We start from the raw sequence: 22,837 nt of genomic DNA, 5'->3' as shown, positions 1-22,837 counted from the left end.
TGCTGCAATTTCTAGTGTGTGCATTGTGAAAATCTGATTTTAGCCTTTTTAGTTGATTTCGATGTGGTGTTGTCTGAATCTCAACAATTCCTTCTGTTGTCTTTCAGGTCAGTCTGTGTCTGCTATGGAGATGCTGAGCTCATGTGCACTGTCATACTGTCACTCTGGGAAGTGCGAACTCGCGGCGTGTCGCTCAGTGCTCACTTTGTGCAAATGGCTTTTGGCTGACTGGAAAGATCTGACTCCCCAGCTGAAGATGGTGGTGAAGAGGAACTCTGGGTCTACCAGTCTCTCAACTCTCTCCAAAAACATCTCTGGCTTGTTGGAGCTGCCGCTAGAAGATCAGGGAATGCCAAACATTACTACAGAGACTACAGGTATGAACAGACCTTGAAAATGTGTTAATATGTTATGCCAGTTCATTAAATCACGTATTTGATATTATGAAGAGACCGGTATGACAGCATATAGCAGTTCATTTTATACTGTCACATATTGTGTATAATTGCATTTGATAATGAAAGATGCTTTGTCTTGTCTACAGTTAGTGTTGGTGTCGGGGAGCCAGACTTTGTCCTTGGGCAGCTTTACCAGCTCTCAACTATTCAGGCTCCTGAAGTGGCCAAATCATGGGCTGCTCTGGCCAGCTGGGCCTACAGATGGGGCAGGAAGGTTGTGGACAATGCCAGGTATTTTAAACTGCAAAAGTGTTAATGTAAGTAAAAAAATACATTGTGCTTATACTGATTTATTTCCTTTTTTATTCTGTGTGTTAATAGTCAAGGAGAGGGGGTTCCTCTACTCCTCGGAGAGAAGAAAGAATTAGAGGAGTTGCTCCCAGCAGGCACCAGCGATGAGGACAAAGAAACCATTTTTGGCATTTTGGGTCAAGCCATGTGTCGCCCAGCAGGAATTCAGGTTATGAAGTTCACAGTTTTTATGTACAGTCACTATGAGACTAGATCAGTGGTTTTCATACTAGAGTTACAGTAAATACTATTGAACCATGGAAATGTAACACTGTAAACCAGATTTATTTTAAGCAAATTATTAGTATCATTTAGATTACTTTATAATCTTTTTCTAATATAATTACATTTGTCGTTGTTGCTTAATTTTAATGTAGCCTTAGGCAGAGATCTACATGAAAATTGACAATTTTTAAATGGTCAATTTTCATGTAGATCTCTGCCTATAAGCCTAATTGTGATGTTCATTTGTCTGTAACATGGCCACAAATTTAAATAGTTTAATTTTTAATTTATTCATAGAGATTAGTAAAGGAAAAAAATAACTACCATTTTGAAAATAGACACGACCAACTTGTGTGTGTATATATACAAGGTTACATAAAGATAAACTAGAATTAGTCACTCAAGACTTACGCACTCATATTAATTGAAAGGGGAAGAGAAACCTATTTGGGACTCTTGTTAGAATATTTTGACAAACATTTCAATAGAACGTATATTTCTGAATTATATTAGATAATTTTATTCATGAAATATTGTAAGGGAAATGTTTAAAATTGTGTCTTTTGGAAGAATTTTAGGATTATATCAATGACTAAATTGAAAGATCTTTTTATCAGTATTGTTGTTACATATATATATTATCATAATTATTAGCCCCCCCCACCTCCCCCTTTGAATTTTTGTTTCTTTTTTTTAAATATTTCCTAAATGATGTCTAACAGAGCAAGGAAATTTTCTCAATATGTCTGATAGTATTTTTTCCTCTGGAGAAAGTCTTGTTTGTTTTATTTCGGCTAAAATAAAAGCAGTTTTTTTTTTAAGGTTTTAAGGTTTTAAGCCATTTTAAGGTTAAAATTATTAGCCCCTTTAAGCTAGAAATTTTATTCAATAGTCTACAGAACAAACCGTCGTTATACAATAAATTACCCTAACCTGCCTATTTAACCTAATTAACCTAGTTAAGCCTTTAAATGTCACTTTAAGCTGTATTGAAGTGTGTTGAAGAATATCTAGTCAAATATTATGTACTGTCATCATGACAAAGATAAAATAAATGAGTTATTAGAAATGAGTTATTAAAACTATTATGTTTAGAAATGTGCTGAGTAAATCTTCTCTTCGTTAAACAGAAATTGGGGAAAAAAATTAACGGGGGCTAATAGTTCAGAGGGGCTAATAATTCTGACTTCAACTGCATATATATTTTTGTATAACGCATGTTTGCTATGATTGTAAATTATGTTTTGAATATTTATCATTTATTACCAATATTTATAATCAATTATTACCAATATTTATTACTTTGAATATAGCCAATGCTGCCGATATGGATTTATAACCTAAATGCCTACATTTCTTTATAGATTACAACTAAACAACAATAGTGGACCAAGCAGGTTTGGTATAGTGTGTTCATGTGTCATTGTGCTATTGTAGGATGAGGATATGGCTCTGCAGAATGAAGAAGATGATGAGGACGACATGGTGGATGTAATTGGCCGACAGCTGTTGGGTGCCTGTCCCTGGCTTTCTGAAGTAGAGGACACTGTGACCGATGGACTGATTGGCGTCTGGAGACGAGTGGTTGATCGGATCTTCAGCCTCTACCGGGTCTCCTGCAGGGCTTACTTCACCTTCCTCAAACTTAATGCTGGACAGGTCAGTGGTTACCTCATTGAATGTTTATATGACAGATTTCTAAACCAGAAACTGATCATGATTTTATTGATGCTTTAATTATCAGGTACCTATAGATGAAGATGATCCCAAGCTGCTCCTGAACAACCAGAGCTGCAAGCAGAGCAGTGATGATGTCATTGTCATGGCAACCCTCCGTCTGCTGCGCTTGCTGGTGAAGCATGCAGGAGAGTTGAGGGAAGGTCTGGAGCATGGTCTGGCATCCACACCTACTGCTCCCTGGAGAGGTAAGAACATGGATATTCAAAACGGTTACAAGCACTTTCCTTTGTGGACATTGTAAACATTATTTGCATCAGTATTCAATGGAATTATTTTATACACGTTTTTTTCTTTCTCTAGGTATCATCCCTCAGTTATTCTCCAGACTTAATCACCCTGAGGCTTACATCCGCCAGAGCATCTGCAGTCTGCTGTGTAGAGTGGCCCAAGATTCCCCACACCTCATCCTCTATCCTGCCATTGTTGGATCAATCTCTCTTGGTGGAGAGGCTCAGGCGGCAGGTATGTATCGCTGGCAAGGGCTTAGCCTTAGAGCATGTCACCAGAGCAATTTAAAAACAATTCTGAATGTGGGTTGCTTTTTAAAAGACATTGAGAGACTGCATTGAACTGATTGCCTGGTAGATCCATGCATTTTATTCATATCTTTTAAATAAGATTTTTATTTATTTTTTTTATTGGGATTTTTTTCCTGGCATGTTATCCCATAAAATGTGAACGTCTGTATTGCTGTTTAGTCATGTTCACATGGTTTCCACGTGTCATTGAATTTCAGTTATAAAAGGTCTGTTCCAGACATGGAAATTCAGGAAATGAAAAATAATTTGGCCAAGCCGTGTGGTCAAGTCATTTTTATTTATAATTTAAAATTTTACTATCTAGTCATCGAATCAATTTTTTGTGGCTTTTGTCCCCCCACTTGTCAACCAGCAATCACTTAAGTCAAATGCAGTCATCAGGCTGTACCTGTTAAAATACTACATTGTAGGGTTGTCGCGATACCATTAATTCATGTTACGATACTATACCAGCTGAAGTATTGTGATATCAAGTAGTATTGCGATACTGTAATTCATAACTCAGAAATACAAAATTTTGTTATAATAGAACTGCTTGATTTGAATGAATAATTCCCTTATTATTGAAAAAAGTATTTGCATGTCACCTAAAATCTGTTCGTTCTTTGTTTATTTTGTAGATAACTGACCAACAAAAAATACATTCAAATAAAGATACAAATTATACCAAATTAAATTCATTACAAAAAGAGCATTTTTCCAACCAAATTAGGCTTTGTGAAGTGGTCAAAAATTGTTTCAATGTTTCCTGTATCTATTGTTTTTTTGTTTTTTTTCTTCTTCAGTCTTATCAGGTAAGAACCGAGATTGTTGCGGTTGTTGTAGCTACGAAATCATATTGACATAAGCAGAAATGAACTGATTCAGATTTGAACTGAAGCGTCAGAAAATGTGCTATAGGCTACCATAAAAGGTATGAATTCTACAGTTTGCAACCTTAAAGGGCTCCACAGACTATTCAAATAAAATGGTCTCATGTTAAACAAATGTGTGAACATTTTAGTGACTTTTCCACATGCAACATTATGAATTTTAGATAGACCATAATGACGATACTACCGTTTACAAACTACAGTGGCACTGCCAGTATTTTGAATACTACCATGGTACCGCTAAACCGTGCAACTCTACTACATTGTTGTTGTTTTTTTGCTCAGTGCTTAGCACAACAACTTCCTCTTTTTATTCATTTTTCCCTTTATTTAGCAATGTGGAGGTAAACTCCTTTCTTTGAATATGTTAGAATTTTGATTAATTTGCCTAGGGGTAAATGATTAGGAATAACAAATGTCAGTAAACGGTCAAACTGCTTGTGCTTTAAACCAATGTGTTCATTGCTGTGCATTAAAATAAATTGAATGAATTAGAATGAATCTGGAAATATTGAGTCTGGAAGTATTTAAGTCGCAATGGCCACAATCTCTTTCCTAAGAAATGCTGCATGGGTGATGGAAATGCAGTTTGTTAGTCAGTGAAATTATTGTGAAGTCAGGGAATTTGACACTTTGCTTAGAGTAGTGATGTGATGGTTGGTCAGTGTGATGTGTGTTTTGCCCTTCTTATGCTGTCTTGGCTGACAGGTGCTGCATTTTAAGCCTGTAATGTGCCAAACTCAAATCAATGAGCTTGTGAAGAAAGCAAACGTTTTATCACCTTCACTTTCGTCTCTCTTTTTGTTCACTGTTTTGTCAAGCAGAACAGTCGATTAGATCGATATCTCTCTCACTGACTCTGCAACGCTGATTCAGTAGACAATTGAAGAAAAGGAGCCGGCAGCAGAATTAAACTCTTTGGTGGACACAACTTCCAATCAGCTGTTATTTTAGGGCTTGTATAAAGTTTAACCTCTTGAATTGTGTTTTGATCTCCTCCAGGTAATAAGCTGCCATCGTCCCTGCCAACCCTGCTGGGGAACATGCAGGGAGAGGGTCTTTGTGGAGGTGAGAGCGAGACGGGCAGTGGGCCGACCTCTCAGGAGAGCAGCCGCGGGGAAGAGATGGTGATGTATTCCAGTGAGGATCAAGCCATGATGCAGGACTGCTACAGCAAGATAGTAGACAAGCTCTCCTCTGCCAACCCCACCATGGTGCTGCAGGTATTGCAGAAACGACTTCACTGTCCGTTATACAGGGGATCTTATTAAAGGAAATGGTGTGTAAGCTCTGTTGGTTCTTATGTGTGCAGGTGCAGATGTTGGTGGGCGAGTTGAGGAGGGTCACTCTGCTCTGGGATGAGCTCTGGCTGGGGGTCTTACAGCAGCAGCACATGCACGTCCTGCGCAGGATTCAACAGCTGGAGGACGAGGTGAAGAGAGTTCAGAACAACAACACTCTACGCAAGTGAGTCACAACCCTGGAATTTGATGTAGAGTGTGATTTCATTTAAAAGTGATTTAAATTCCCTATCGCTTTTTTGCTGTCTTGTGATTGCGGTGGCTTAGGGATGAGAAGGTGGCTATTATGAGAGAGAAGCACTCGGCGCTGATGAAGCCTGTGGTTTTTGCGCTGGATCATGTGCGCAGCATTACGGCTGCTCCAGCTGAGACTCCTCACGAGGAATGGTTTCAGGAGACGTATGGAGATGCTATTCACAATGCCCTAGAGAGACTGAGGAGCCCTCTAAATCCAGCCAATCCTTCCAGCAGTTGGGTGCCGTTCAAACAGGTTAGGACAGTGGTGTGCATAATAGCAAAATCGTTGTTTGTGTAGGCTTGTTTTACAGTACTATAAAAATACTCAAATGTCTGGCAGCAATTTGAAACAATTTTAATTGATTTTGTAAACACAGAATTGCCAGTTTTATGTCTGTCAAATCCTTAACAGCTTTATCTTCATAAATGTAAATAAATATTTATTTTTAGAGTGCCATCTCCTATCCTTTTAACATGGTTTATTTTGGGTTGTGCAGGTTAATTCACAGAATTTCTACAAAGTATGTTGTATACTGTAAACATGCATACATACATACTTTTTTGTCATATATAATGCTTGTTCATTTCCCTCATTTAAGTATTTTTCTGATCCCTTAACTCTGTTTAGTTGTGTTAGAAAATATGAATAGATGTTACAATATAGGTCAACATTAGGGCTGCACAATATGTCGTTGAGCATTGATATCGCAATGTGTGTATCTGCAATAGTCACATCGCAGGGTTAGATTATCTATTAAAAGATGAAGACATAATTAAATATTATTAAAGATGCTCTGATCAATCGGCCGGAGATCGGTATGAGCTGATAATACCATTTTTTGACTCAATCTGAAGTATTTGTTTACAGGTTTACATGCACGTGGCAGTGCTACAACACGTGATAATGTGTACTGAGATAAATGATGTGCTGTGATCGCTGATGGGCTGTGATCGCTGCGCTCCCAACACAGCAGCTAAAACATAAGCCTATGTAGACTGCGAGCTCTATTTATACAGTTTATTGGCATGACTGATGGTCTCTTTGTTACAACCATTGTATATATGTGTTTTAAGCTGTCTTTAGTGTCTCATCCAACCATACGACCTCTGCCGGAAGCTCCCACATATTCATAGCGGCTCTGTGAGGCCTGCAAATCATGGCGACGAGAGTGAATGTTGAGCAAGAGAACAGATTTCGAGAGGCACATGGATGTTCTAACCAAGCATAACAGTTGTTATGTTAAATGAATAGAGCAGTTAAGATATCTCAAGTGCAAATGCCCCTCTCTCATAGATGTTTCTAAATTGCGATGTCTATCATTTTTATTCCTTTTTTTAAGCTATTTTATCTTTTATTTTCTTCTGACCATAACATGTCCACACTAAATGTTATAAGAGGGATTATATGCAACAATCTTTATTTATTCTCTTGGGTAAGGAGAGATCTCCACTGAAGTTTCATACTTTTAGTGAAAATGTGCTTTATGCATTCTAAAGCTTGAAGCATCAGAATCTGTCCTCTGTATCGGCTGACTACGACGTGTCTGCTGCAAACATCCTGATCCCTAATTATTATTTTTAAACTATTTATACAATGATGATCTGATTTATTTAACTCTTATCTTTGCTCTGTTGTATTCAAATATGCTTGTAATTTATTATGATTTATGCAAATGCACAGCATAGAAAAAGACTTGATCATCCCAATCTATCTAATTGAGTGAAATCTTTCCAAATAGAGCTGTTCAATTCCTCTGGTGAAGTTATATTTATATTGCAAAATATATCACAGAAAAACAGAATGTCAGATTTTTCCTATATCATTCATCTCTAGTACATTTATTCATTCTCTATATACATTCTCTGTAAATTTGCTTTAATTTTTTACTTCAGATGTCACATCCATAATGCTGGAATTGCTCATAAGTGTTCTGATGGCATGAGGAAGTGCTGAAATGCAAGCTCTGGCTTTCATGTTTTATAATTCTACCTTGTCCTATCACAGATCATGCTGAGTTTACAGCAGAGGGCACAGAAGCGAGCCAGTTATCTTCTGCGTCTGGATGAAATCAGCCCTCGTCTGACTGCTATGGCCAACACTGAGATGGCTCTGCCAGGAGAGGTGTCCGCTACAGATGCAGTCACCATCCAGAGTGTGGGCAACACCATCACCATCCTGCCAACTAAAACCAAACCCAAGAAGCTCTACTTCTTGGGCTCTGATGGGAGAAACTATCCTTATCTGTTCAAAGGTGTGAACAAGTTTTAAACATGGTGAAGAACATCACCCTCATCTCAATCCAAACACAAAAAAAGAAAGAGATTTCATTTTATTTGGGAAATTCTACCCATCCATTTGGAGTTCATTCCACCAAATTTTTCTTGTAGGGATAATTCACCCCAAAATTAAAGTTCTGCAATCATTTACTCCCCCTTCACTTGTTCAAAACCTATTTGTGTTTTTCTGATGAACACAAAAGAAGATATTCATAAAATTGCTTGTTGCTTGGACCAATGAGATCCATAGTATTTTTTTTTTCCTACAATGGAAGTCGATGGGTTCCTTCAACCAACAATTCTAAAAATCTCATCTTTTGCGTTCTAACTAAAGAAAGAAACTGCTAAAAGTTTAAAACTACATGAGGGAGAGTTTTTTTTTAATCTAAATTTTAAACTATCCCTGTAAGAACCATTAAATGGTGATTGATTGAAATAATAATGTCAACAATTGATAACATAAAATTTTTGGGTCAACGATCTATTTTATTACCGTGTATTCTTGTGTTGTAGGATTGGAGGATCTGCATTTGGATGAGAGGATCATGCAGTTCTTGTCTATCGTCAACACCATGTTCACCAAAGTGAATCAGCAGGAGAGCCCGAGGTTTCAAGCCCGTCATTATTCTGTCACACCTCTGGGTACCAGATCTGGCCTCATCCAGTGGGTGGATGGAGCCACTCCACTGTTTGGCCTGTACAAACGTTGGCAGCAGCGTGAAGCTGTGGTCCAAGCCCAGAAGGTGAGACTGAAAATTAACACTCAGCGCTTGTACTTGACTGTTTTTTATAAATATTAATGCTTAAAGATAATTGCAACCAAATGTATTCTTCTCTTGAATTTAGGCACAGGACTCCTTCCAGCAGCCTCAGAATCTTCCCATGGTCCCACGGCCCAGTGAGCTCTACTACAGTAAAATCAGTCCTGCCTTAAAGGCTGTCGGTCTCAGTTTGGATGTGTCACGTCGTGATTGGCCGTTGAGTGTTATGAGAGATGTTCTAAGAGAGCTGATGGAAGCCACGCCCCCTAACCTCTTGGCAAAGGAGCTCTGGTGCTCCTGTACCACTCCGAGTGAGTGGTGGAGCGTCACTCAGGTTAGAGGAACCACTGCTCACATGTTCTAATCATGCTTGGCACATTGTAATTTTAAATACATTATGCTTTAATTAACCCACTCATGATTTGTTTAGACTTACGCCAGATCCACCGCTGTGATGTCAATGGTGGGATACATCATTGGATTGGGGGATCGTCACCTTGACAACGTGCTGATTGACATGACGACAGGCGAGGTGGTGCACATTGACTATAACGTCTGTTTTGAGAAGGGTGAGTGCTTGTTCACTTGAGAGTAAGTCCAAGCAGTTTATTGGCATAGATGACTCATTACTTGATTATCCTCACAGGAAAAAGCTTAAGAGTGCCTGAGAAAGTTCCTTTCCGTATGACCCACAACATTGAGACTGCTTTAGGGGTCACAGGAGTAGAGGGCATCTTTAGACTGTCCTGTGAACAGGTGAGAGTGTGCATTTGAGATGTATGTATGTATGTATGTATATGTATATATATGTGTATATATATATATGTATATATATGTATGTATATATATATATATATATATATATGTATATATATATATATGTATATATATGTATATATATATATGTATATATATATATGTATATATATATATATATATATATATATATGTATATATATATATATATATATATATATATATATATATATATATATATATATATATATATATATATATATATATTTATGCGCGTGTGTGTATGCATGTATGTGCGTGTGTGTATGTATGTATGTATGTATGTATGTATATATGCGCGTGTGTGTGCAATGCGATCTTGGAAATGAGAAGCAGCACGACTGACAAAAATAATTGTGTTCGGCCGAGCAGAAGAAAGCAGGTTAATACCGAATGAGAGGATGATCACTCCAACAGCTGATGTGATGCGCGTGACTGTTTAAAACGCATGTGCGCTCCCGTTTACTTTCATAAAGCAACTGTGTCTGGAAACCCAACTGTGATCGGTTCTCTTTCAAATAGACTAGACAAAAAGTTGCTCATGCACCCACAGTCTTGCTGCTTTCAAGAGCTCCAAATTTGTCTTTTATTTGCTTTTATTTTTGTTACTATGGTTTAATTATAATTTTTTTTTTACAATATTGCTTTAATTGGAGACTAACTCTTATGTGTAGTTAACTGGTGATCTGAGAGACCTTTAGCCAGAACAGATTACTGTGCATAGTTTTAGATACATGACAATAATTTTTTTTTTTTTATTGTTTTTCAAGAATTGTTTTGTTAAATAAAAAGTATAGTATACAGCTATATTTAGCTTGTTTTAACACATTTAAAATTTGTGGCTAAGAAATAATAATTGTTTATGTTTGGTGTGGTCAGAGATAAATTTGGTAAGTCCTTCATTTTGAGCTCTGAAAAGTCATGTGGAATAAAAACTAATTGTAATACGACATTATAAAAGCATGACCCATTTGCTCATGCTCATACATGATACACAAAAAGTGAAATGAATAAGAAGGCATGTGGACAACACAAAATTTAAATCAAGTATTTTAGGATGTCAAAGTCAAATTTATGCACATAAAATATATTTTCCCACCAACAAAATTGTGGCTAGTGAAAATGCAGAGTGGCCGGTGATCAAAAAAGTTAATGTCAAGCCCTGCATGTATATTTTTTTATTTGATATATATATATATATATATATATATATATATATATATATATATATATATATATATATATATATATATATATATATATATATATATATATATATATATATATATATATATATATATATATATATTTCTTTTTTACATTTTTGATATCTAATTTTCAAAAGCGCATACACACTTTGAATGGCGTCTTTCTCTTTCAGGTGGTCCAAATAATGCGGCGTGGAAGAGAGACCCTCTTGACTCTTCTAGAGGCCTTTGTCTATGACCCATTGGTGGACTGGACAGCAGGCGGTGAGGTAGGCTTTGCAGGTGCTGTGTATGGAGGAGGGGGTCAGCAGGCTGAGAACAAGCAGAGCAAGAGAGAGATGGAGAGAGACATCACACGCAGCCTCTTCTCCTCCCGTGTGGCTGAAATTAAGGTGAGAATTTTTTTATACATATTCAGAAATTAAACACTTATTTTTTTACTAGAGGAAACAGTAGTGAGTTATGGCGTTTGTTATCTCCTGGTGCCTTCGTGATGTTTTTCATAAGGTGTAACAGCTGCAAAAAAACTCTGAAATTGAACTTTGCTGTTGCTTGTTATTAGATTGAGTGTCACTGGCAATACTTTGACTTTTTTTTAGCAAGACACTCCTCATATAGCCACCTGTGGTTCTTTTTTTATGTGCTGGTTGTTGTATTTCCTCATGCCGAGGCAACATTTCTCCGATAGCTCTTACAAATGACTGGTTTTTGTTTGGTGTCTGTGACTGAAACCCTAACATTCCCATATTACCGATGTGCTGGTTTTTTTATTATGAATTTGTCTATTAATACTTCTGAAGCAGCAGATGACATCATCCCACTTGTCCACGCTTTCCTGTTTGTTTTTATTGTGGGTGTTTCACATAGTTCGGTTGCACAATTCTGATTGAAAGTGTGCTCACTCAATTGGTTTGTAAGACTGTCATACACAGACAGCAGTCACGCACTTCCTCTAGGTGGGGAAATTGCATAGTACATATATTTCATATCGCAGCATTTTGCGTTGAGCTAATCACAACGTTTCAAATTGCGATTTGGATTAATTGCACAGCCCTATTGTTTAGCACCAAACTGTCCAAGGGTTAAATTATCAGGTTGTGGTCTGTTTGCGACTTATACATTTAGCTGTTTGGGTGGTCAAATTTTTCAGTAGTTTATCTAATACATATGCATGCCTCGGTGAACCAAATTCATAAATTTAATTCAGTCATATCTCATTTATATATCAAACTTATTTTATATGATTGGATATTTTATGGTTTTATTTTGATCTATCGGCTAATTCAACTATTTTTGAAATAGGGAGTTTTGTAGAACATTGAAATGTTTGTATTCCTGCACCATTAAATGGATAATGGAAGATCACAATTGCAGTTATTACTCTTTAACGTCCATGTGCAAGCACAGGCGTCTATTAAAATATACACCGAGACTAATATGACTTAAATACATTTTGGTTATACTGCATGTATAACACTGGCAGATCTAGGCTATCAGTAGACTCTAAGTTTCAGATCACCAATTGAATATTTATTCATAAATATTTGTGTATGTATTTATGTCTTTTGACATTCTTCAGTGGGGATGAAGCATTATTTGGGTCAGCGAACCCCCCTGTAATTACGCTCTGGTTATAATGCCTATTTAGTGTAATCCGCTTACTCATTGATAAATTTATAGATGGTTCTCACTACATTTTGACAAGAAATCAAAACATTTTTTAAAGCAATCTGTTTGTTCCCAAAATGTAAACTAATTATTGTGCAACTAAACCTCCTGATTTATTTGAAAAATTAAAAAAAATTGACATAACCCTGTATAGCTTGACTAACCTACACATTTCTTCCCATTTCTTAGGTGAACTGGTTCAAGAACCGTGATGAAATGACTGGTGTATTGCCACAGCTGGAGGAGGCAGTGGATGAGTACCTCAACCTGCAGGAGCAGCTCACACAAGTGGAGAAGGTGCAGGGCAAGCTGTTGGAGGAACTGGAATTCCTGGAGGGAGCAGACACCAGAGCAGACCATCCCATCCACTCCCTAGAGCACAGGTCAGCAGATGAGCAGCTCCTCACTATTATAGCTTTATCATTAAACATTAGTGTAGATTTGATGAGACTGACCCTTTAGAAATCATTCATATCCTTCACAGATACTCAGAACACACACAGCTGCAGTCCAGACAGAGAACTGTGCAGGATGCCATTCAAGGGAAGTTGTCAGATCTGGATCAGTGGATCTCTCAGTATCAAGCCGCCTTTGCCAGTTTAGAGGCCACACAGCTTGCCAGCCTCCTCCAGGAGATCAGTAGCCCTATTGATTTAGGTACAGGAATATTATTGTCCTCTTTTAAGAGATGTTCAATTTATATTTGAGATGTAATTGGTATATTTGTAAACTTCCATTGTATGTTTGTAAACCTGCAGGTCCACCCAGTTATGTGCCAGCAACGTCGTTCTTGCAGAATGCAGGTCAGGCTCATCTGATCAGCCAGTGTGAAGCGCTGGAGGCTGAAGTGAGTGCTCTGTTACAGCAGAGACGCTCTCAGCTGCGAGGTTGTCTAGAGCACCTGCACAGTTATGCCACCGTGGCCCTGCTGTACCCGCGGGCGGTGCTCCACAGACACAGAGCTCACACTTGGAAACAGTGGATGGAGGAGCTGGTGTGTGACATGACGGTCGATCACTGCCAGACTATTTATCACCAGTAAGTTAAGCTGATGTTTGTGTGTTCACTTTTTAATATCGATCAAAAGACAAGCTGGAGACTTGTTGGTTGTTTTTCTTAGTATTTGATTATTCAACTTATTGAGCTATTAAACAATAATGAGTTGTATTCATTTTCATTTATTAACTTTTATCTTTCACAAATTTGGGGTTGGTAAGATAAAATTTTTTATTCATTTTCAGACAAGTTGCATGATCCTTTAAAGATTGACTGGTATTAAAATAGTATAAAATTGTAAATAGTATAATAGTAATGGTATAATATTGTAAATAGTATAATAGTAATGGTATAAAATTGTAAATAGTATAATAGTAATGGTATAATATTGTAAATAGTATAATAGTAATGGTATAAAATTGTAAATAGTATAATAGTAATGGTATAATATTGTAAATAGTATAATAGTAATGGTATAATATTGTAAATAGTATAATAGTAATGGTATAATATTGTAAATAGTATAATAGTAATGGTATAAAATTGTAAATAGTATAATAGTAATGGTATAAAATTGTAAATAGTATAATAGTAATGGTATAAAATTGTAAATAGTATAATAGTAATGGTATAAAATTGTAAATAGTATAATAGTAATGGTATAAAATTGTAAATAGTATAATAGTAATGGTATAATATTGTAAATAGTATAATAGTAATGGTATAAAATTGTAAATAGTATAATAGTAATGGTATAAAATTGGAAAAAAAGGTTATTGGTGTTAAAATATGTTGTGTGTCTAAAATACGAAAATAAATTGAAAGATAGAATAGAAATTGAAATATAAATTATCTGTAGTTTTTTCTGTCATTTATTTATTATTTTAGTTATAGCTGTTGCTAAAGTAACATTACCTGTCAACGTTGAATGTTATGATTCGTATTTTTGGAGCTTTGATCATTGTTATTCATAAGGAAAAATCAAGGGGCAAAGGTTCTAATTGAACATTTGAGTATTTAAATTGATCAAAACAATCATTTGTGATAGCGAATGTTTGTACTGTCTTTGCTGAATAAAAAGCATTTTCTTTGCAGAAAAAAATTTATAATCCTAAATGTTTGTACATTTTGTTTCTCAAATTTGCCATTGTTTTTTTTCTTTATTATGTTCTTTTAAACTGAGGATAACAAAAGTTTTTCTCTGCGATTTCTGTGACCTTGTACTAATCAAATATATTTTAAATCGATTATTTTTAGATACGAAATGCAGTTTGCACCCCAGCCCCCACCTGCCACGTGTCAGTTCCTCTCCAGCATTGAGATGGCGCTGCAGCACCACGCAGCAGAAACCAACACTCGTCTGCTGCGGCAGGTGGAGCGTCTGAAGGCAGAGGGCGCCAGTGTGCCTGTGTGCGAGGAGCAGCTGCAGGAGATCGAGCGCTGCATCAAAGTCTTCCTGCATGAGGACGCCGAGCTTGGCTCCTTCAGCCTGGCTGGCATCATCGTCTCCGCCCTGTGTTCTCTCACCAGGTCTGAGTCTGAAAAAAAAAAAAGCTAAAAGAATTGTGAAAACCTCACTTGTTTCTTGTGTGCCCTGGAGAGTCAAGAGATTCTGAAGGCTTCAGTGTTTGTGTGCTCTGCAGGCGTAATCTGGTGATGGAGGGAGCTGCGGCCAGTGCTGGAGAGCAGCTGGTGGAACTGACGTCTCGTGATGGAGCCTGGTTCCTGGAGGAGCTCTGCAGCATGAGTGGAAACATCACATGTCTTGTGCAGCTGTTGCAGCAGTGTCAGCTTCTGTCTCATGACCTAGACATCCCTAGTCCTGCAGAGACCTCGCAAGTTGTCTACCTGACTAATGGCGTCTACACTTGCCTTCAGGTAATGATGTGTTTTTGATGTTGCCGTTAAAAGGAGTGCTGGCATGGTTTTTGTGATAAGTCAGTGAAATGGCTTCTTGAACAAAAGCTCTGTTCAAACTGTTGTTACGAATTAAATGAAAAATCCTTAATCAAAAGAAGTTGAACCAAAACGCAACAAGATAACGGGTTAAAAATTAGAATTAGAATGTACAACTTCACATCGGCATCTCACAAAACGCCAACGAGACAACAGCAACAATCCCTCATTTTTCATTGTTCAAAGTATCAACATCTCCACAAAGAATAACAAGCAGGGAACCGAGGAGTCCATGGTCTCTGGTGTTTTAAATATGGCCACTACCAATCCAAGTGCCAATCACGATCCGCCGTAATCCGCTACACCTGCGAATAATTCAGAACGAGAGGGAGAGAGAAAAACACCACATACACTACAACTACTACTCGTAACACTGTGTTCAAACTCAGATCAACTGTCCTGGAGAGTCAACAGCCTGTCTTATTACACCTCTCTGAATGTTTCTGATATTTTATAGTAAGTTCTTGATTAGCTGGTTCAGGCATGTTTAAAAATAGGAATTAACATATTATAATACTGGACACTACTGCAATAGGGAGATATTATAAAACATTATTTTATTTTATTTATTTTGATTTGCTTTAGATGTTATCTTAGTGGCAGATGTAAATAGATACATTATGTTGGAAGGAATATCATTTTTAAACTATTGTTATGATAGAAGTATGTCTTGGAATTTAAAAGGAGTGTTATTGAGATGTTCAAAAGAATAAACTAATGGTAAAGGTGGCAGGAGAAACACAGAACAACAAATATAGCACCGCAAAAGATTAATTGTTTCCACAAACCGTATATTTACAATATGTACAAACCATAATAATATAATAATGAATTTGAAAAACCAAGACAAATGGTAGAGGGAACTGAAAGTATCCCCATAATCTCCTCCCAATCCTCTAAATAAGAAAATAAGAATATGAAAAGGAAAAAGTCTTCAGCGCAGATGTGCCCTGAACAAAAATACAAATTAGCGCACTTTGCTAAACTAGTACGTCTAAACTTTAATAATCCTGCGGGCAAGGTATGGATGTCACTCACTATGCGGTTCCAGGTCTCCCTTGTCTGCAAGTCATCACAAGTTTTGAATGAAGCATTAGCGGGCTAAAATGTGCAAGATGTCGTGAACTCGGATATTACAAACGACAGAACTTAAACCATCGAGTCTGTGAAGTCATTTACTTCCGCATTCTTTAAATTGTAAAGGTACGTACTGGCCCAATACCCCATACACGGTTCTGTTCTGTCATCAGTTGGAATAGATTTGCTTTTGCATAGGTTGTGATAGAGACATTTTTTTCTTTTTTGCTATGATTACTGACATGTGCAGGAACTAACAGAATGAATTATAGCAACCTAGACCACACAGAACCTAAAAGGTACACTTTCAAATTTGAGTTTACTAAAAAACACCTCTTTTTTTTTTTTTTTTTTTGGAGAGGTTTATTATAACACAGACAACATATTCGATTATTTTAATCCCTTTCAACAGTGTTTATTCTAAAATTTAAAGTTTTTTTTTTTAATGATACCATTTGCATTTACAATTTGCATTTACAACTCTGCATGTAGATTTGAGAAGCTTTTGAATTTGGGTAGGCAAAATCCAGGCAGACACCCCAAAATGGCACTTGACTTTAAGAGCAACAGGTCATTCCAACAGATCTTACTCAAAGTCAGCAATAGTATCGAGATCAAACATATGGACAACATGCCAAAACAACGGCAGCTGATCTCTTCCCATTGCTGCTTCCGATTTAAAGGTCTCTGCACTGATCATAACTGGCAGAGAGAATACGTGTCATCACAGGGTGATCGATTGGCAGTCCTGTCAGCCAATAGTGTTCCGTATTGAGGCGGTCCCTAAATGTGAAAGTGACAGGTCAGGGAGAAAAAGAAAGAAATGCATACACACACAAATACAGTGTATGGTTCATAACAACGATAAATATATAAATATTCTATTATAAAATAAGAATTGTCAGTTTGTCTGTCTTAATGATTCCAGTGTTTTTTTTTTTTTGTTTTTTTTTTATTTATTTTTTTAAATAAACATTTTCTATTTGTAGGAGCTGAACACAAACTTCCGTCAGATCATCTTCCCAGAGGCTCTGCGCTGCATGCTGAAGGGTGAAAGCACTTTAGAGATCATGTTAGCGGAGCTGGATGCGCTTATTGATCAGTGTGCAGATGGGGTTTCACTGCAGGGGCTTGGAGAGATTTTGATGGCACACATTCGGAACGCCTCTATGGGTCTGGAAGAGGATCCAGATGACCACTATCTGGATGTGACCAGGTAACATGGGAAATATAAATAGTCACTTTAAGTGCTCAGGAGTTTTTACTTTTTGGATTTAACAGTATTTTATTGGTGTGTTGTTGTCTCAGAGTTTTGCGGGCCCAGTACTCTGAGCTGATCCAGCCCCGCAGCATGGAGAGCTCAGTGCAGGAAACACCGAAGATGAGTGCTGGTCAGATGTTGCTGGTAGCTTTTGATGGCATGTTTGCCCAGTTGGAGACAGCTTTTGGACTTCTGATTGACAAGGTAATGTATAGAAATAGAGCAATAAGGATAACTCCAAAATGTGACCCAAAGTGACTTGAATGTATGTAATTGTCAAAACAGCCTATAAGATATAACATGTTTTAATTTATTATTATTATTATTATTTTTATTACAGTAGTGTCATTACAGTAGTAATTTTTATATTATACTATGTAATATTTACTATATAATATTTTATTATAATTATTGCTATAGTTTTGTTTATCAGTTTTTGTAATTAATGACAAAACAAATGCGTTGTTTTTTGGTGTTAAACTAAAGCTCTCGTTGAGTAACAGGGTGGTGTTAGGTTTATTTTTATATGATTTATAATGTATATAATTTGTGTGTGTGTGTGTGTGTGTGTCCTTAGTCATGATTAAATCAATCTGCTCTTTACTTCAGCTGAACTCTATGGATGTGCCTGCTGCCTGGAGAAAAGTGGATGTGATCCGGGAGTCCAGAGCCACACAGGCTCATTTCTTTGATAATGTCCAGACCAGGCAGGTCTTGGAGGAGATTTTCTTCTTGAAGAGACTCCAGACCATCCGAGACTTCTTCCGTCTATGTGGTTCATTTGCACAGACACTATCTGGTAAACATCTGGTGTATTTATTGTTTCTCCTCAAACATTTGCTTTGTATATTTTGATGAGTATCTGGATTTTGATGAGACAACAACTCACTTCTTCCACTAGGCACGTGCCCTACACCCACTGATGAACCTCCACCGTCTAATGGCCCTGTACCAATAGTGAAGCCCTTGTATCGAGGCTCCACAGTGGTCAGCGAGGACCAGATGACACGGCCCATCAAAGCCTTTACAGCAGACTTCGTGAGGCAGATGCTGATGGGTCTCCCCACCCAGGCTCTGGGTCTAGCCATCTGCAGCTCTCTCAGTGCCCTCGGCATGGATCTCATTGCTCAAGTGGAGGCCAAGGACTTTGGCGCTGAGGGAAAAGTCTCTCTGGATGACCTGTGCAAGAAAGCTGTAGAGCAGGGGGTGCAGGCAGGACGCCTGTCCCAGCTGCTGCTCAACAGGGCCACAGTGTTGGCCAGCTCCTATGACACTGCCTGGAAAAAACTGGACCTGGTCCGGCGTCTGGAGGTCAGCATTGAAGCCTGTAAGGTCAGCCTGCAAAGGAATCAGCTTCATATCGCCATGTTTCAGGTAGGTACTGGTGCTGCTCCATTCACAAAAGCATTTTGTCTGATTAACTTTTCTTCATTACTGTTTGTACATTTCACTTTTGCATTAAAATGTAAAATTTTGTCCTAAGTGCTCCTAATTTTCTGTTTCTGTCTCAGAATTTCCCTGTTTTCTGTTCCTGCTGTTATTTGTTTTGGATGTTATGAAATGTGTTTATTGTATTTTTATTTTATCTATTTAGTTTTATTGTATTTTTCTTCTTTATAAAAAAAGCACTGAAATAAATAAACACTGTGGTGTTGTTTGTGTGCAACCTTTTGATTATTTCTTATCAGTGGCAACATGAGGACATTCTTGGTGCGAGGACGCAGCCCATGACAGTGAGTCCTCCACCTCGTTCCATCATCCTCAGCAACATGAAAAAGAAGCTCTACAAACTCAGTCAGGATGAAGCTTCTATTGGAAGTGTCCAGGTTAAAGCCTTTCTTCCTTTTGGTCATCTTTCGATCTAAACAATAAATGTGTTTATTTATTTTTTAATAAATAAATTTAAATAACAATGTTGGGATTTGTTTTACAGGAGAAGTTGGCAAGTCTTGAAGGCAGTATAGAGCAGAGGCTGAAGTGGGCCGGTGGTGCAAATCCTGCACTCGCTCCAGTGCTGCAGGACTTTGAGGCCACTATAGCAGAACGCCGTGCCTTGGTGATGAAGGAGAGTCAGCGTGCCAACCAGGTCACTTTCCTCTGCAGCACCATTCTCAACTTTGAAGGTCTGCGCACCCGCACACCCGAAGCTTTGAACATGGATGCTGCACTTTTTGAGCTTGTGAAGCGATGCCAGGCCACCTGCTCCTACGCTGCCCAGTTCAACACCTCCGTTTCCTCACTAGAACTTCAGCTGCTGCATAGATTGGTGGGTGCTTTGGTCCAAAAAATATTTAAAGCAAATATATACATATTCATATTTTGTGTATTTTTACTTCTGTAACTATGTAAAACACTTCAATCTACTCTTTAAAAACACTGGCCACTAATTCTTGTCAAAAAAAAAATCAATTTTATATTCCACAATGTGTAACCTGACTTCACTTCAGTACAATGTCTGTCCATTTATTTTGAATAAGTAGATTAAATATTTAGAAAGTGTTATTTTAGGGCCATCCTTAGAAATTACTTTAGCTTGCCAAGATTCACTTTAAAATACATTTGAAATTGACTTTCAAATTGTTGTTTATAATAGAAATAACATTGGATTGTGTCCTTGCAGAGTCCTGCCATGGATATGTCCATCGGTGGTCCTGAGTGGCTGGTGTACGCACAGAATCACCTGACCCAGGAGATGTCCAGTCAGAGAGCCATGCAGGAGGAAAGAGAGCAGCAGCTGGAGAGCGTGACTGAGACCCTGCAGCTGCTGGTGGACACCATTAAAGGCACCCTGTCCAATCACAACCGCCAGCTCGCTGATGTTAAACACTTACTGCGAGCAATGGCAAAGGTATTTCATACTCAGATGCAACATATGTGATGTGATGAGCAGCTAAAAACCACTGACATTGTGATTTTAATATTGGGTTGTAGTGTGTAGGATCTGATGGTAGATGTTTTCTGTTTGGCAGGATGAAGAGAATGCCCTTGCAGAAGGAGAGGAAGTGACTTATGACGGGAGTGTGCGTCAGTTCCTTTCTGAATACAAGGCATGGCAGGATAATGTGCAGATAGTGCTGTTCACAGTAGTGCAGGCCACAGGGCAACCGCGCAGTCAAGAGCAGATCGAGCTGCTGCAGGAGATTCCAGCCACTTTGAAGGAGCTCAAGGTTCAGAGCCACAGGTGAGCACTAGTGCAGGATGATGAACAGATAATGTCCAAGTTGACTCTAAAGGTGAAAAATGTTACCTTTACTTTTTTCTTTAGCATCTACAATGGATTAGTGGGCTTCGCCTCTCCCCTTGTGACAGAGAGAGGAAGTGACTGTATTAGTCCCACTTCCACAGTCCAGACCAGCTTTGCTGCTGGCAAGTTTGATGTTGATTTGCTTCTAAAATTATTATTGATTAATTTACTATTTAGGTTGGCCTGAACTGAACATGTGTTTTACTACAGCAGTGCGTTGCAGTGGGGTGAAGACACAGCCTGACAGTATGTCTCAGAATGCACGTAAAGCTCTTCCTCGAAACTTTGGGACCCCGGCGGACACTCCTCCCAGCACACTGATGATCAATAGCAAAGGACTGGCCCCTAGCCCCAAAAGAGCCGTGCGAGATCCCAAAACTGGGAGAGGTTAGTCATAATGCAAATGCCTTGATCTTCTAAATCTTATGAGGGCAAATCTGCGGTTATTTTAACCAACAGATTATCAGTGATTTTTATTTTATTTATTTTCTCTCCATAGGCCAGTAAACTGCTTGTGTCCAGCCAGTTTATCTAGGGCATAGGTCTTAAACTGGATTCCTGGAAGGCCGCAGCTCTGCACAGCTTTGCTCCAACTCTTATCAAAACAAAAGTTGATCCAACTAGTCAAGGTGTTCAAAACTACTAGAGACTATTACGCAGGTGTGATTTGGAGGTGGCTGGAGCTATACTATGCAGAGCTGTAGCCCTCCAGGAGTTGAGTTTGAGGGCACACTCACACTATGCTATCTGAACCGTGTCCAGGTGCGTTTCCCGGTTCGTTTAAGAAGTGCGAGTGCTCTGAACCGGGCTCAGGCAGGGTTCAGTTGGCCAGCCCTGGCCCAGTTGGAAGAGGTGTGCCAGAGCCCGGTATGCTTGTAGTGTGAGTGCAAAGCGCACCTGAGCCCGAAACTGAAGACGTGATGTGACTTTTAAGGGACTGTTTCATATGGATGTATTAAAGACGTCGTTGATTATTAAAGACGCAAACCCTTTTCTGCACGACAGCTGCACCTTCAGCAAACCTCCTAACGAGGAATTTTATGATTATTTATGAGCGTCAAAAGTGGCTTCTCTGTATGGCGAAATATTTGACTGCGAGTCACTGCATCCCAAACGAGTAAAACAATATAACTGAAGAAATCTCCACTGTGCTGAGCGAAAGCGCTTACTGAACAGCGCATCATCGATGACGTAAGCGTGCTCAAGCTTAGATGCAATGCGAGTGCAGGCCATCGGGGAAGAAGAAAGGGGGGACAAGCGCGCTTCGGCACCGTTCAAGGCAACTGTACCTATGTTTTAAAACCAAGACACTAGTGTAAAGGGCACCTAAATTCTTTGGCTTCACTTTTAAAGACATTCATGAAAGAATAGTTACTTCTATCGGAAATTTGGATGACAAATATCTCATTTACTTTTTATTAACTTGAACTAATAAGCAATTTATTTCTTTCAGCTGTGCAAGAGAGGAATTCATATGCTGTTAGTGTGTGGAAAAGGGTGAAGGCCAAACTGGAGGGGAGAGATGTGGATCCTAACAGGAGAATGAGTGTCACTGAGCAGGTGAGGATTTCACCTTTACATCTACAGCCTTTTCACTGCTCTCGTCTCATACCTGTAGTTTAGGCTAAAAAATAAAATGCCTTATCCTGGTTCACTTGGCATTTACACAGTTCTTTGTGTCTGTGTACATATGATTGAAAAATGTGAAAAGGAACAAATCGGGACAAAGAAGTCTTCTGTTACACACTCAAACAATGATCTGCTTTTAAGACTAATTTCTGACACTTTTGTTGAACCGTAATGGACACTGTAGCTGCATACATGCATTTAAACTTGGAATGATTATTTTTTAAAAAGCATTAAAATCATCTCTCAGGTGTAATTTGCTTACGAAGTATTTTTACAGTTTAGTTTTAGCGATCTTCATGTTT

General features: G+C 38.2%; 1 protein-coding gene across 2 annotated transcripts in view; it reads left to right on the top strand.

The window, feature by feature from the left end:
• smg1 (SMG1 nonsense mediated mRNA decay associated PI3K related kinase) overlaps positions 1–22,837 on the top strand; it is a 43,394-nt gene that overhangs the window by 18,081 nt on the left and 2,476 nt on the right. For both annotated transcript variants that reach the window (XM_056453629.1, XM_056453628.1), the window contains exons 31-61: positions 108–377; positions 545–689; positions 780–918; positions 2,412–2,633; positions 2,719–2,899; positions 3,015–3,176; positions 5,128–5,348; positions 5,438–5,592; positions 5,694–5,916; positions 7,669–7,915; positions 8,454–8,683; positions 8,787–9,035; positions 9,132–9,270; positions 9,348–9,457; positions 10,878–11,096; positions 12,562–12,755; positions 12,857–13,029; positions 13,131–13,410; positions 14,626–14,898; positions 15,012–15,246; positions 17,391–17,617; positions 17,710–17,866; positions 18,272–18,461; positions 18,564–19,036; positions 19,351–19,488; positions 19,596–19,928; positions 20,283–20,510; positions 20,632–20,843; positions 20,928–21,028; positions 21,117–21,293; positions 22,360–22,466. In XM_056453629.1, the coding sequence (XP_056309604.1) occupies positions 108–377; positions 545–689; positions 780–918; positions 2,412–2,633; positions 2,719–2,899; positions 3,015–3,176; positions 5,128–5,348; positions 5,438–5,592; positions 5,694–5,916; positions 7,669–7,915; positions 8,454–8,683; positions 8,787–9,035; positions 9,132–9,270; positions 9,348–9,457; positions 10,878–11,096; positions 12,562–12,755; positions 12,857–13,029; positions 13,131–13,410; positions 14,626–14,898; positions 15,012–15,246; positions 17,391–17,617; positions 17,710–17,866; positions 18,272–18,461; positions 18,564–19,036; positions 19,351–19,488; positions 19,596–19,928; positions 20,283–20,510; positions 20,632–20,843; positions 20,928–21,028; positions 21,117–21,293; positions 22,360–22,466 (6,410 nt within the window). The remainder of the gene's footprint in view (positions 1–107; positions 378–544; positions 690–779; positions 919–2,411; positions 2,634–2,718; positions 2,900–3,014; positions 3,177–5,127; positions 5,349–5,437; positions 5,593–5,693; positions 5,917–7,668; positions 7,916–8,453; positions 8,684–8,786; positions 9,036–9,131; positions 9,271–9,347; positions 9,458–10,877; positions 11,097–12,561; positions 12,756–12,856; positions 13,030–13,130; positions 13,411–14,625; positions 14,899–15,011; positions 15,247–17,390; positions 17,618–17,709; positions 17,867–18,271; positions 18,462–18,563; positions 19,037–19,350; positions 19,489–19,595; positions 19,929–20,282; positions 20,511–20,631; positions 20,844–20,927; positions 21,029–21,116; positions 21,294–22,359; positions 22,467–22,837) is intronic.

This window comes from Danio aesculapii, chromosome 3, assembly GCF_903798145.1.
Source record: "Danio aesculapii chromosome 3, fDanAes4.1, whole genome shotgun sequence".
In the NCBI taxonomy this organism is placed as follows: domain Eukaryota; kingdom Metazoa; phylum Chordata; class Actinopteri; order Cypriniformes; family Danionidae; genus Danio; species Danio aesculapii.
This window is presented reverse-complemented; position numbering and strand designations above follow the sequence as displayed.